Here is a 13,267-nt window from a genome sequence, read left to right as displayed (position 1 = left end):
GCGTGTCCACGAGCTCCCAGCAGTGCGTGCAGAGCCCGCCGGTCAGGGCTCAGCTCACGGGTGGCCCCACTTCAGGCCCCAGCCCCCAGCCCCGGGCCTCCTGCACCTCCTGCCACACAGCTGCAAGCGAGGGGAGGCTCCCCCGCGCCCTCCTCAGGGCCCACCCTTTGCTGTGAGCACCCTGTTTACTCACACCTGTTCATCACGAAGCCCACAACCCAGGAGCAGCCCGGCGGGAGAGTGCATAGCCCACGGTGGGCGGGTGCAGAACCTCCACAGCCATCTGCACCACCCTCCTAGCGCCGGGCTGCTCACCTGGGATCCCACCGTGAGGGCATTTTATGGAGGCTTCATTACCTCAGTGTGGCTGACTAAGTCATGGTCGCCAGCCCCTCTCCCCTTCCTGGAGGTCGCAGGTGGGGCTGAAAGCTCTGGTCCTCAGTAGAGCCTCCTCTTTCTGCTGACCACTCCCACCCTGAAGCCGGGCTGCCTCCAGCCCCCCGTGCTCATTAGCACACGGAGGACACTCAGCACTCTGGAGATGGCTTGGGTTTTGGGAGCTGGGAGCCAGGAACCAGGGATAAAGACCAAATATATCTTACTGTATCATAGGTACTTTATATTGTGTTGGGAATTTTGTACAATAAAAAAGTTTTTTTTCCAATGCCTTGCATGCATGCTAAGTTACTTCCAACTCTTTGCGACCCCATGGATTGTAGCCTGCCAGGCTCCTCTGTCCATGGGATTTCCCAGGCAAGAATACTGGGTTGCCATTCCCTTCTCCAGGGGATCTTCCCAATCCAGGGATCAAACCTGTATTTCTTACGTCTCCTGCATTGGGAGATGGGTTCTTTACCACTAGTGCCATCTTGTTATGAATATTTTCAAACATTCAGACAGTTTGAAAAGAACTGTACAGTGAATACTCATGTGTCCCCTACCCAGACTCTACAGTGAACATTCTTTTTTTTTTTTTTTTATTAGTTGGAGGCTAATTACTTCACAACATTTCAGTGGGTTTTGTCATACATTGATATGATTCAGCCATAGAGTTACTGCCATATGACCCAGCAATCCCACTTCTGGGCATACACACTGAGGAAACCAGATCTGAAAGAGACATGTGCACCCCAATGTTCATCGCAGCACTGTTTATAATAGCCAGGACATGGAAGCAACCTAGATGCTCATCAGCAGATGAATGGATAAGGAAGCTGTGGTACATATACACCATGGAATATTACTCAGCCATTAAAAAGAATTCATTTGAATCAGTTCTAATGAGATGGATGAAACTGGAGCCCATTATACAGAGTGAAGTAAGCCAGAAAGATAAAGAACATTACAGCATACTAACACATATATATGGAATTTAGAAAGATGGTAACGATAACCCTATATGCAAAACAGAAAAAGAGACACAGATGTACAGAACAGACTTTTGAACTCTGTGGGATAAGGTGAGGGTGGGATGTTTCAAAAGAACAGCATGTATATTATCTATGGTGAAACAGATCACCAGCCCAGGTAGGATGCATGAGACAAGTGCTCGGGCCTGGTGCACTGGGAAGACCCAGAGGATAGGTGAACATTCTTTCTATATTTGCTTTATTACATATCTGTCCATCTAGTAAAAAAAAAAAGTTTTTTAAAATTCTTATTTATAATGTTAAATAAAAGATAAAAGTGTGCTTTATACTGCTTTGATGTTGATCACTCTGACTTTAGTTTAATTCTTAGAAAGTTTACACGTCAGCTGTTTCTAGTGACAATAAATCCATCTACCAAGCTGCATGTTACTTCTTCCCTATTTTAAACACAAGAGTAATATATACTTGAAAAAATTCTGATAATTTAAAACACAGAGGGAAAGCGCCTCTTCACGCTCAGGGCATGGGTGGTGCCTAGCAGCTGTGGGACTCCCCTCAGCCTCTGACCTGTGCAACACGGCAGCCCTCCCAACTCCAGGAGGGATCGCTGTGGGACAGTCACATCTGTGGGAGATTATAAATCTGAAACGTACCACACTTCCAACTGCCATCATCACCAAAAAACTGCAGCACTGTTCTCACAAAATCCTTTGCGTTAAAACAAGTAACGGGGCGTTTACGTTTCAGGACTTCAAGCAGCACGTTCCTAGAAGATGAAAAGACGTTCACTGATGGACACAGTGAGCTGAAACTTCCCACCTTTTTTGGAAAAACACCACAGATGCTCTGCTAACAGCTGTCACTTGTCAAGCATTATGGGCAGACATTCTTCTCCAAGCTTTCCACAGATTAACTCAAATCCTACGAGGTGTGCAAGGAAAATCAAAATGGGTTGGTCTTGCTCAGTCCCCAGAATGGAGCCAGGAGGCCCCAGAGGAAGTGGGACTCAGGGGCGAACCCAGACTGGATGGAATCTGACCTTTCGACCTGGTGACAACATCCAGAATGTCTGCCAGAACCCGAGAACCCCTATCTATCTTTCGGACATCTACCCTGAAACACTTCATGATTCCTTAAGGACATTTTCTGAGTTGTATCAGAGGCCATCACAGTTCTTGCCAGGCAACTTTTTAAAAAATTTTTATCTTATTTATTTTCGGCTGCACTGGGTCTTCGCTGTGATGCACCGGCTTCTCACTGCGGTGGCTTCTCTTGTTGCAGAGCACAGACGGGGCACGTGGGCCTCAGTAGCTGCGATGAGTGGGCTCTAGACCTCGGGTTCAGTAGTTGGGGCCCACGGGCTTAGCTGCTCCGAGGTGTGTGGGGTCTTCCCGGACCATGGATCAAACCAGTGTCCCTGCACAGGCAGGCAGACTCCTAACCACTGGGCTACCAGGAAAGTCCTCGCCAGGCAACTTTTAACAGCCTTACGGCTTTTTGTTTTTATAAACCCCTGACTCTCTTCCCAGAACACTCTTTTGGGGATACCTGAATTTTTGTCTCTTGAATTGCAATTCTTAAGACCCCAAATAAACTTATTTGCAGCCTCTTGTGTTAGTTTTTGGTTGACAGAGGTAGGTGTTACTTATTATCTGTATTTTACGGATGATGAAGCCGAGAAAAAAGAGGTTAGTCATAAAGTCAAGTTCACACAGCTCTTCAGAGCCAGTTACTGGATGCGGCACAGCCACCTGCAGACAAAGCCCCCGAACCCTGAGCAGAGCTGACGCACCCTGGACTCCTCCCGCCAGTCCCAGCCTGTGCTCCCAGCACACACCCCCCACCAGCCTGCCCTCTGCCCACACTGGAATCTCCTTCCTCCATCACCAGACTGTGCCGCGTCCTCTCACGCTCCAGGTCCCCTGTTCCTTCAGTGCTCCTGGCCACACAGCTGCCACAGCCAGGACCACGGTCGTGACACCATTAAATCATGAGCTCCTTGACTATGGGATTCATGATAGCTGACACTTATCAAGTACTTACCAGTGTGAATACCACACTAAACACTCACAGGGACTGTTGGGTTGAAACCTCATCATAATCCCATTAGGCAGGCACTAGATCCATTTTGGTGTAGGAATGACTATCTACTCTGGTATTCTTGCCTGGAAAATTCCATGAACGGAGAAGCAGGGAGGGCTATAGCCCATGGGGCTGCAAAGTCAGACATGACTGAGCACAACAGAGCATAGACCCATTTTACAGATAAGGAAACTGAGGCTTGGAAGGCTGAAATAATTTCCCAGATTTCCACAACCGAGAAGCGGCAAAGCTGAGGTCTGAGACCCGATCTTGTTGCTGCCAGGGCCCAAGGTATTAATCTCCCTTTTATGGTAACTGTTTGTTAATACATCAGCGAGGGTCTTTGGACGAGGCTGAGGAAGAAGGAAAGCTGGAGTCCAGTTAGCTCTGCTTACTCTGCAAGCAGGCATTTCTAGGCTTTTGGCACTTTCTCATGTGCTTTCTCTTAGGCGTCCCTTGAAGGGGGCCGCTGCCGACAGCAGAGCGTCGGGCCTTGGCTCTGCGGGACCTGGAGGGGGTGTGAGGGAGAAGCTGGGGCTCCTGGAGATGCCTCCCACTTCAGTGCTCTTGTAGCTGGAAACTCGGAAGTTCTCAGTGAGGCCACCTCACAACTATGATCTCTCCGGCTAAGAGACACAGCCTAGCTGTGATTTCTAGCTTAAAACAGGACACATAACAAAAAGAGTATCTTATGAGACAAGGTGGCTAAAACACAGTGTGTTTTCTAAGTCAGTTTTGCCACATCTGCAAAACAAAAAGCAGACAGAAGATCGGAGGATTGGAGCTTAAGTGACCATCCGATGTTCAAGTGGAGAATGTGGAACAGGATATAAAATCCAGAATTCAGAAAAGGAAGTCCAAACTTTAGGGCCCTGCTCTCACAGAGGTCTTCCATAGAAACAGGCTGTCCGATTGCTCTTTCAAAAGAAAGTTATGTAAAAAGAAGGTTATGGGTTCTTGGGAGCAGAGCGCTGTGTTGTCAAATGTCTGGTTCTCACTGTGGTGTACGTGCCTGACATTAAGCTTTTATTGCCAAGGCGTCCACCTCAAAAGATGTCCACCCTGAGTAGACATGTTGCCCGCTGTGCCACTTGGCTGTGGGCAAACAACCAGAGAAGGAGCCAGGCGAGGCTCCCTCTTCCAGAGTGAGCGAGCGTCAGTCGCTCAGCCGTGTCCGACTCTCTGCGACCCCATGGACAATAGCCCGCCGGGTTCCTCTGTCCATGAGGGTCTCCAGGCCAGAATACTGGAGTGGGTCACCATTCCCTTCTCCAGGGGATCTTCCCGATCCAGGGACTGAACCCAGGTCTCCTGCATTGCAGGCAGATTCTTTACCAGCTGAGCCACCAGATATTTCCAGGAAGCCCTGGGTAAGCCAGATTACTGACTTCGTGAGTGACACGGCTTCTCAACCTTCCTGTGTCCTAATTCCTGCTCTGATGCTTTAAATTAGCCAATAGAGTGAATCCTCGAAACCCTGGACACCTCATCTTCAAACTCTAAAAAGGCAGAGCCCCAGGTCTATGCATGCCCTTCTCTTTCTTTACCTAGAACCCCTCTGTGTGGCCCTGGGCATGCCGTGTACCCTCCAGGACTTGTGAGTGATCAGTCCTGGTCCTCAGATTCCCTAGCAGTTTTTGCGGACGTATGCCCTGTGCATCACTGGCCCCTGTGGAGGAAGTGTCTGTGGGGGCTCGGTGCGAGGAACACAGGCTGGACCAGCGCCTCTGACGTCCTCCAGGCCCAGAGCATCACCATCGGCAGGTGGAGCCCACACAACAACTACCTAAAACTCACCCAGAGCCCAGTGAGACTGACTCAGGCAGAAACGGCCAGGACCAGGCCTCCACCTTCTCACCTGGAGCCTCCTTGAGTGCTTTGAGGGCAGTGGCTGCAAGGAGCTCCCTCTGGGCACCTAGCTGACTCGGACTCAGAGAGCTAGGTGCACAGGCAGCGGATGCCCCCACCGAAACCAGAAGTGAGTCAGGCTGACAATATGAGCAAAGGAATGGGGATGAGGGACACAGACTCCAGCCCACAAGGAGACTTTTCTGGGCTGAGAAGGGCAGCAGAGCATCCCTGCCGATTCTGAGATTCTAAGACTCCAAGAAGGCAGATACAAGTGAGACGTGTCTTTTCTATCTTCACAAAGTGAAGCTCTGAAATTAGTAATAGGTTGGTAGCATTGAGCACTGTCTACTGCATGAAGGCAGAGATCGCTTTCCAGTGCCGTGAGTGAGTGAGTGAGCGAGCATGTTAGAAGGTCAGTCAGGGTTTTTGCTCCTTAACATGATGCTCTTCTTGCCGACTTCTCATTGCAACGTTGACTCAAATCCTGGAGCAGGTCCTGTGGATGGTCCCTCCATTTCAGAGCTCTTTGTGGGAGAGAGGGCCAGTGTTTGTAGAGGTTTCTGTCATTTAGATCCATTTCACTTTCACGTGCTCTACAAAAATTCTGAAACTTTAAATAACTGAAATTGGAGCTTGGGAAACTCTAAATTAGGATAAAGCAGGTGAATCAGATTTAAGGTAATTAGTGAAGATTTCTTACTTGGCAAATTGATGATGTGCCTCTTGCTCTTGGCCCCAGATAGAGGAGTGCTCAGTTTTTATGTAGATACACTGATCACTGGACATGTCCTCCGGAACACTGTCAGAGGCTGGGGCAGCCAGAGGACTGCTGTCTTCCTCTGGATAGCTCCTCAGTAACATCACAATGCCTTTAACAGAGGAAACCAGAGCCTGTGAATACACAATAAAATAAAGTTACAAGATCAAGCATCAGTGATACATTTATTCAAGAAAGATAGGCCCTGTTTTATAATTAAGCAGAAAGAAAAGGCCTAAAATTAAAATTAGTAAATGAATACCTTCTTTAATGACAATTAAGGCCAAAACCAAAGCATCTCACTCTCCAAATCTGGTCTCCTCCCTATTCAACATCATAATGGAACTCTTAGCTAATGCAATATAGCAGGAAAATGAAATAAAAGACATATAAATTTGAAAGGAAAAACTGTACCATCCCTATTTACAGATAACATAAATATTTGTGTAGAAAACCCAAAGGAATCTACAAAATAAAACACCTCCTGGAAGGAATATGTGAGCTAAGCAAGGTTGCAGGATACAAGATCATAACACAAAAATCAGTTATATTTCCATACACTAACAATGAACACGTAAAAGTAAATATTTTAAAAAAGAAATTACCATTTATAATAACTATTCCCCCAAATTAAATACTTAGAAATCAATATAACATGTATAGGATCTGTGTACTAAAAACTATAAAATACTGATGAAAGAAATCAGAGAAGACCTACATAAAAGACACATATACCATGCTTAACGACAATAAAACTCAATGTCAATTCTCTCAAGCTAACTTGTAGAATCAAAAAGATCAATAAACCCCAAGTACAAGAAAACCACAGCAAGTCATACCATAATCAAATTGTTTAAAATCAGTGATATAACGAAAACTTTAAAAGAAGCTAGGGAGAGGGGTGGGACACATTGCCTTGACAGAAACAAAGGTAAGGGTGACAGCAGATTTCTTATGAGAAACAAAGCAAGTTAGAAGACAGTGGCATAACATTTTTAAACTATTGAAAGAAAAAAAATCTATCAACTTATAATTCTTTATCCCATAAAAATGTCTTTCAAAAATGAAAAGTAAATCAAGATCTATATACTACACTGAAAATTACAAAACACTGCTAAAAGAAATTGAACTTTTAAAGAAATGAAAAGACACCCCCTGTTCATGAATGAGAAAATTCACTGCTGCTTTCAAGATGGCAAAACTGAGCTAGGCTGGGACTTGGGTGCCTCTACCAGCACACCTGCACCTGGAGAAATGTCTCCTTAAGCAATAGGAAACAAAAACTGTAAGTCAGGGGCCCCCGTGCCACACGCTAGTACCAGACCATGGCCTATTAGGAACGGGGCCGCACGACAGTAGGTGAGCAGCGGGCGGGTGAGCGATGCTTCTTATGTATTTACAGCTGCTCCCCTCTGCTCACATCACCTGAGCTCCACCTCCTGTCAGACCAGCGGTGGCATCAGATTCTCACAGGAGCATGAGGCCTACTGTGGACAGTGTGCGGGGGATCCAGGCTGTGTGCTCTTAAGAAAATGTAACGTCTGATGATCTCATTCTGCATTACGTTGAGTTGTATAACTATTTCATTATGTATGACTATGTAATAATAACAGAAATAAAAGCACACAGTAAATGTAACGCCCTTGAATCACCCTGAACCTGCAGCCCTGCCCCAGTCCATGGAAACTGTCTCCTGTGAAACTAGTCCCGGGTGCCAAAAGGTGGGACTGTGGCTAAAATCACTGCTCGCATGGGCAAGTGGGGACAATTACGAGCAAAAGGATACAAATATGCCACAAAAAACTGCCATTTCTGATGCTCTGGGAGCAAAATCAGGGTCCTGCACACGACTCCTGTACACAGCACCACCAAGGGGTGGGCAGACCCCGAAGCTATGCCTCCTGCCCACCCACAAACCCGCCTCCCACTGTGCTCCATGTGAGGACCCGGGAAGGTCCTCTTAGGCAGCAGGCAAGGAAACCTGTTTCTTGTTCTTGTTCTCTTGTACTGCAGCATAAGCCGCAGCAAAACCTTGCCTGAAATTCCCATCTGGTCTCTTATAATTTCTGTTGGTTAAACAGCACGAAAGCCCAGGTTGGGAACATGATTTTGGCGACTCTGCCGGGACCCATGCCGCTCTGAGAGAGGATGTTGGTCCATCTGGCAGAGCTGGAGGCAGCTTCCTCATAGCTGAGAAGCAGCCACCTGAATCTCTGCTTCAGTGTCACAGAGCTCTGCTTTCGTTGCCCCAGGGGTCTCACTGTGCTCACTCACGTGGCTTTACCCTCCCCGTTCCCTCTTCTGGTATCTGTCCCTCTCTGCGTCTTCCTTCTCTGTCCTCTCCTACGCTCTGTCACATCCTTCTGAGAGGACGAATGCCAGGCAAGTACAGCCTAACTCCTCTCAGCCAGTGAGGCCATGCTCCCTCAGGCTGGCCCTGGTCTGCCCTGACAGGTGACAAGAGGTGGGAGAGGCTGGCCTCCTACCAGGAAGATCTTGGTCCAGTGGGGTTTCCTTGAGAGGAGATTTCTGAGAGTGATAGAAGTTCAATCCTCATATCATGTATGGCTGGAAGCACAGTCGTCACAAATGTCTCAGCATCTTTATCCTGGGTTAGAGTCCCAGCTGCGGGATCGAGACCCACTGGCACGATCACCCTGGTGGGTGGTGGACAGACTGCCTGCCTCCACTGGCCCTTGGGGAAGAGCAGAGCCGATGGGAGCTGCCTGAACAGACGCCCACAGAGGGGCGGGCTGAAACAGCAGGCTCGCTCGCTCTCCTATTTCGTTTTCCTAACTTCAATCATCCATGCCTCTGTCCCCAAGGCATCGGTTGGGGTGAACTTTACACAACCTCTCAATGTTTCTCTGTTCTGTGTTTCCAACTGTGGAGAAGAAAGTTCTGAGATCTCCTCTGTCATCTCACGTTTGGTTTTGTTATGCCAGGTCTCGAGGACTTCATCCAGCCTCAGCATCTCTAGGCATTAACCACCGGATTTATATGTGAACATGGGAAATTCCCCCCAAAGATCCTTCTCTGGGTTACTTTCTTAAAGACTGGGGACAGTTTAAATTAGATGGTTTAAAAACCATCTTCTTTTGTAACATAGCTGGCTGCAATATGCCTTGGCTGATCAGAAAAAGAAGCCACAGAGTGGACCCCTTAACTTTAACACCATTTTACAATTGGATGAAAATACTGTAAGGAGTGCCCAAAAAGGGGAGCGGTCCCTTATATGCAGGGCTTTGTTAAACTGTATCCAGATCATGGTTGGAGGGATCCCTGCCATGTGCTCAGCCTCTATTTCTGTTTTGCCCCCAAAAGACTGAGAGACAGACTTTCTCACAGATCCCCTCTTTCAACTGCCAACTCGTCACTGGCATGAGGGTCCTTCCTCATGTCTCCACTTCTTCCCCTTCAAGACCACCTTCAGCCCCTGGCCTCTACCTTACCCCTTTGATCCAGGGACCCTGAAGCCAGAGCCCAGTACTGTCACCCCAGTGGGGCTCTGATCAGATTCAAAGTTGCCCCCACGTTCACATCATAAGGCTTCTACCTCCTCCAGGAAGTAGCTGACGGAAGGGACAATTACTAGAGTGCGTGTCTCCTACTGATGGGAGACGTAGGAATCTGTAAGGAGAGGTTTGGCAGGTTCTCAGAGAACCCTGACGAGTTTAGGGATGAATTTGCCACGTTGGGGTTAACATTCTCCGCGACCTGGCAGAAATCGTAGCTATTCTGGCCCACTGTTGCACCCCAGACGAGGACTGCATACTGAGCAAGGCCAGGGAGCACACCAACAGCCTCATGGCCACCAGTGCCGCAGCCCCAGAGCAGGACTCCCGCTGAGACTGTGAGGATCATGCAGGCCAGGCCAGGGTAAGACATTACACTACTTGTTCATTAGAAGGAATGAAAAGGTGTATGGTGAAGCCTGCAAATTACGATAAGGTCCGAGAGGCTACACAGGAAGAAGATAAAAACCCAGCAGTCTTCCTGAGTCAGGTGACAGAGGCATTCAGGAAGTACACTAATTCCGACCCCGAGTCTGCAGAAGGGAGGTCACTACTGGCCATCACTCAGTGTGCTCCCGATGTCAGGAGGAAGTTACAAAAGCTTGAGGCTGGGCCCCAAACCCCATCGTCAACCTTGGCAGAGGAGGCCTTCAAGGTCTGTAACAACTGGGACATTGCAGAGGAGGCCAACAAAGATAGGAGATTAAAGAGATAACACAGCACTTAGCTGCTTCGATCCACCTACCATCTTAAGAGGATGCTAGAGAGCCGTGAAGCCCAGACCAGCAGCCCAGGAATCACCTGGGCAGGAATCAGTGTACACCCCTCCCCAGCCCCGGGATGGGGCACTGGAGAAGGGAATGTCCTGGGCGCCCTCCTGGGAAAGCCGGGAGGACAACCCCTGCTGGCCCCAGTTCCCAGTGAATGGGGTCTCCTGGATGAGAGATTCACACACACCTACTGGTGGGGGCCGGGTGCCAGCTGTCTCAGGATCCTGTTCGATCCATCCTCATTACTCCAGTGGAGCCTCGGGTCATCTGGGATGCAGCATGTAGGAGAACTAAATGTCTGGCAGACACGGGAGCTGGTTGCTCTGCTCTGACGTGGCCAGCTGGCCGAGCCCCAGCTGTGACTGAACTGTGACGGGAGCTGACAGATGGCCAAAGGTGAGGTGGCTTAGGTCTCCCCTTGCTGCTGGAGTCAGAGTCAGGTCTATTATTACTCACTCCTTTTTGTACAGGCAGGAAAGTCCTGTCCCCCGCCTTGGAAGAGAGTCACTAAATAAACTAGGAACTAGTATATTCTTAGGACAGGGTGAAGTCCAAGAAGATAGAGAATTCAAACAGAATGCATCTCTTGGTAGCCCCAGATGACCTGCCTGCTGGTCATCAAAATATTCCCTAGGAAATTAAGGAACAGGAGAACTCTGTGGTATGGGATACTTCAGTGCTAGGAAGGGTAAGCCCTGGTAGAAATAAAATTAAAGCCTGGGGAGAGATACCAGGAAGAGACAATATCTTTTAAAGCCTAAGCCCCTGAGGGTGATAAAACAGCTGCTCACCAAATTCCTAACACACGGACTCATTAGGCCCTGCCAATCTCTTTGCAATACCCTGATACTCACCGTTCAGAGGCCTAACAGGGAGCATTGCTCTGTGAAAGACTTAACAGCAGTGGACAAGACAGTCGTCCCTATTTATCCAGTGGTACCAAACCCACACACCCTCTTCACCCAAGTGCCAGGGACTGCTCAGTATTTCTCTGTTCCGGACTCCAAAGACGCATTCTTCTGTATCCGCTACATCCAGGCTTTCAATAAACTTTTGCTTTTAAACAGAGGGGCCTGACCCCCTGGAGGCTACTCAATATACCCACAGGGTTTTCAGAATGGCCTCCATTTTTTTAAGAAAGGAGTTAGCAAAAGAACTGAGGGAACTAAGTCTGAAAAATGGAACTCCATCACAATATATTGAAGATAAATATGTAAGCAGTGACATAAAGCAAGATTCAGATCAGAATACTGTTAAAGTCCTAATCGTCTGCCAAAAAGGGGAGACAAAGTTTCCCCGATGAAGGCTCAGATTTCACAACAATGGGTTCAGCAGGAACGTGAGCCCGGGGTGTGGATTGAAAGACAGCAATTGGTGCATTACCGTCTCCAGCCACGAAGAGCCGACTCCAAGGCTTTCTCAGGATGGCTGGGTTCTGTTGCATCTGGACTCCAAATTATGACCTTATAGCAACCCCCTATATGAAGCTCTGAAGGGGGAACCCTGGACCAGTTTGCTTCCTACTGCACTCCTCAGGGTCCGTGTAGCCCCCAGGAGTAATCTGAGACTTAGCCCATGTGAAATGACCTAGGGAAGGCCTTTTCTTACTACTGACATTCTACCAGATAAGAAAGTGAGCCAGACTGTGATACGTTATCAGTCTAGGCCAAACTCAGAAGGCACTCCAGGACTATGCCAACAGGACAGTGAAAGTTCCCACTGAAAACACAGCAGAAGGGGCGGCCCCTCTACAAATTAACCTTGGTGACCAAGGCTCTGCGCTCACAGTGCAGGGGGCCCGGGTTCAATCCCTGGTCAGGGAACTAGATCCCACATGCTGCAGCTAGGAGCCTTCACACACCGCAACATAGATCAAAGATCCTGTGGGCCGCAACTAAGACTCGGCACAGCCAATAAATAACTTTTTAATAAATATTTTTTTAAAAGATACTGACCAAAAAATAAAAAAATAAAAGATACTGACCAAAAAAAAAAATACCCCAACCTCTAAGGAGGCATCCCCCCAGAACTAACCCTTGCTGCAGGGATGGGCCCCAGCAGAGTAACACTAGCCCCCACTGCTGTCAAACCGCAAAGGGTATCTAGTCGGGTACATGTGTCCAGACCGAAGCTCTTACCTCCCCAAACCCCGCAGGTCGTAAGGGAGGAACAATACACCAGTAAGCCAGTGGAGGACCTCAGACACTTTCTCAAAGACAAGTACCACCAACAGTTTGTGTCTTCCAGGCTCTTACATCTTCAGGTAAGGCTCCTGATGGCTCAAGGACTTCAATCCATTCCCAAGGAGGGTGACCCAGGTCCCTACTGGTCCTTGGAACACTCAGCGAGAGACTTCCACACCTCTCGAAAGGGGCAGGGTCTGCGGCCCCAGTTCAGCAGGAAGTACCCCCAGAAGAGATCTTTGGCCCTTTAAGCCTTAAGAAGAAGGGGTGCAGAATCCCGCAGAGGGGAAAGAGACAGAGTGCTGTCCCTGGACAAAGTCTCCTCGAGCAACAGGACATGAAGAAACTATAAGCGACTAAAAATACCTGCACACGTGGTCAAGTTGGGACAATTATGAGCGATTGGATACAAACAGGCCAGAAACAAACTGCCATTTCTGAGGTGCTGGGAGCAAAAGCAGGGTGCTGCGTGTGATCCCTGCACATGGCCCCAGCAAGGGGGTGGACAGACCCCCTAAGCAACATCTCCTGCCCAACCCATAGGATCTGCCCCGTTGTTACCCCATTTAAGGAGCCAGGCAGCTTCTCTCAAGGGGTGAGTGAGGGGACCTGCTTCTTCTTCTTGCTCCCGTGTGCTGCAGCACAAGCCCCAGCACAGCCTTCCTGAAATTCTTGGCTGACCTCTTATCGACATCTATTGATGAAGAGTCCAGGGGCCTGGGTTGGCAGCAAAACTGTC

General features: G+C 48.5%; 1 protein-coding gene across 1 annotated transcript in view; it reads right to left on the bottom strand.

Annotated features, from left to right (window-relative positions):
- POLN (DNA polymerase nu) overlaps positions 1-13,267 on the bottom strand; it is a 137,620-nt gene that overhangs the window by 103,688 nt on the left and 20,665 nt on the right. Inside the window, exons 4-5 of the mRNA XM_043447912.1 lie at positions 6,004-6,194; positions 2,024-2,136 (exon numbers count right to left, since the gene is read on the bottom strand). Coding sequence (XP_043303847.1) covers positions 2,024-2,136; positions 6,004-6,194 — 304 coding nt within the window. The remainder of the gene's footprint in view (positions 1-2,023; positions 2,137-6,003; positions 6,195-13,267) is intronic.

The sequence above is a fragment of the Cervus canadensis genome, chromosome 26 (assembly GCF_019320065.1).
Source record: "Cervus canadensis isolate Bull #8, Minnesota chromosome 26, ASM1932006v1, whole genome shotgun sequence".
Classification (NCBI taxonomy): Eukaryota; Metazoa; Chordata; class Mammalia; order Artiodactyla; family Cervidae; genus Cervus; species Cervus canadensis.
This window is presented reverse-complemented; position numbering and strand designations above follow the sequence as displayed.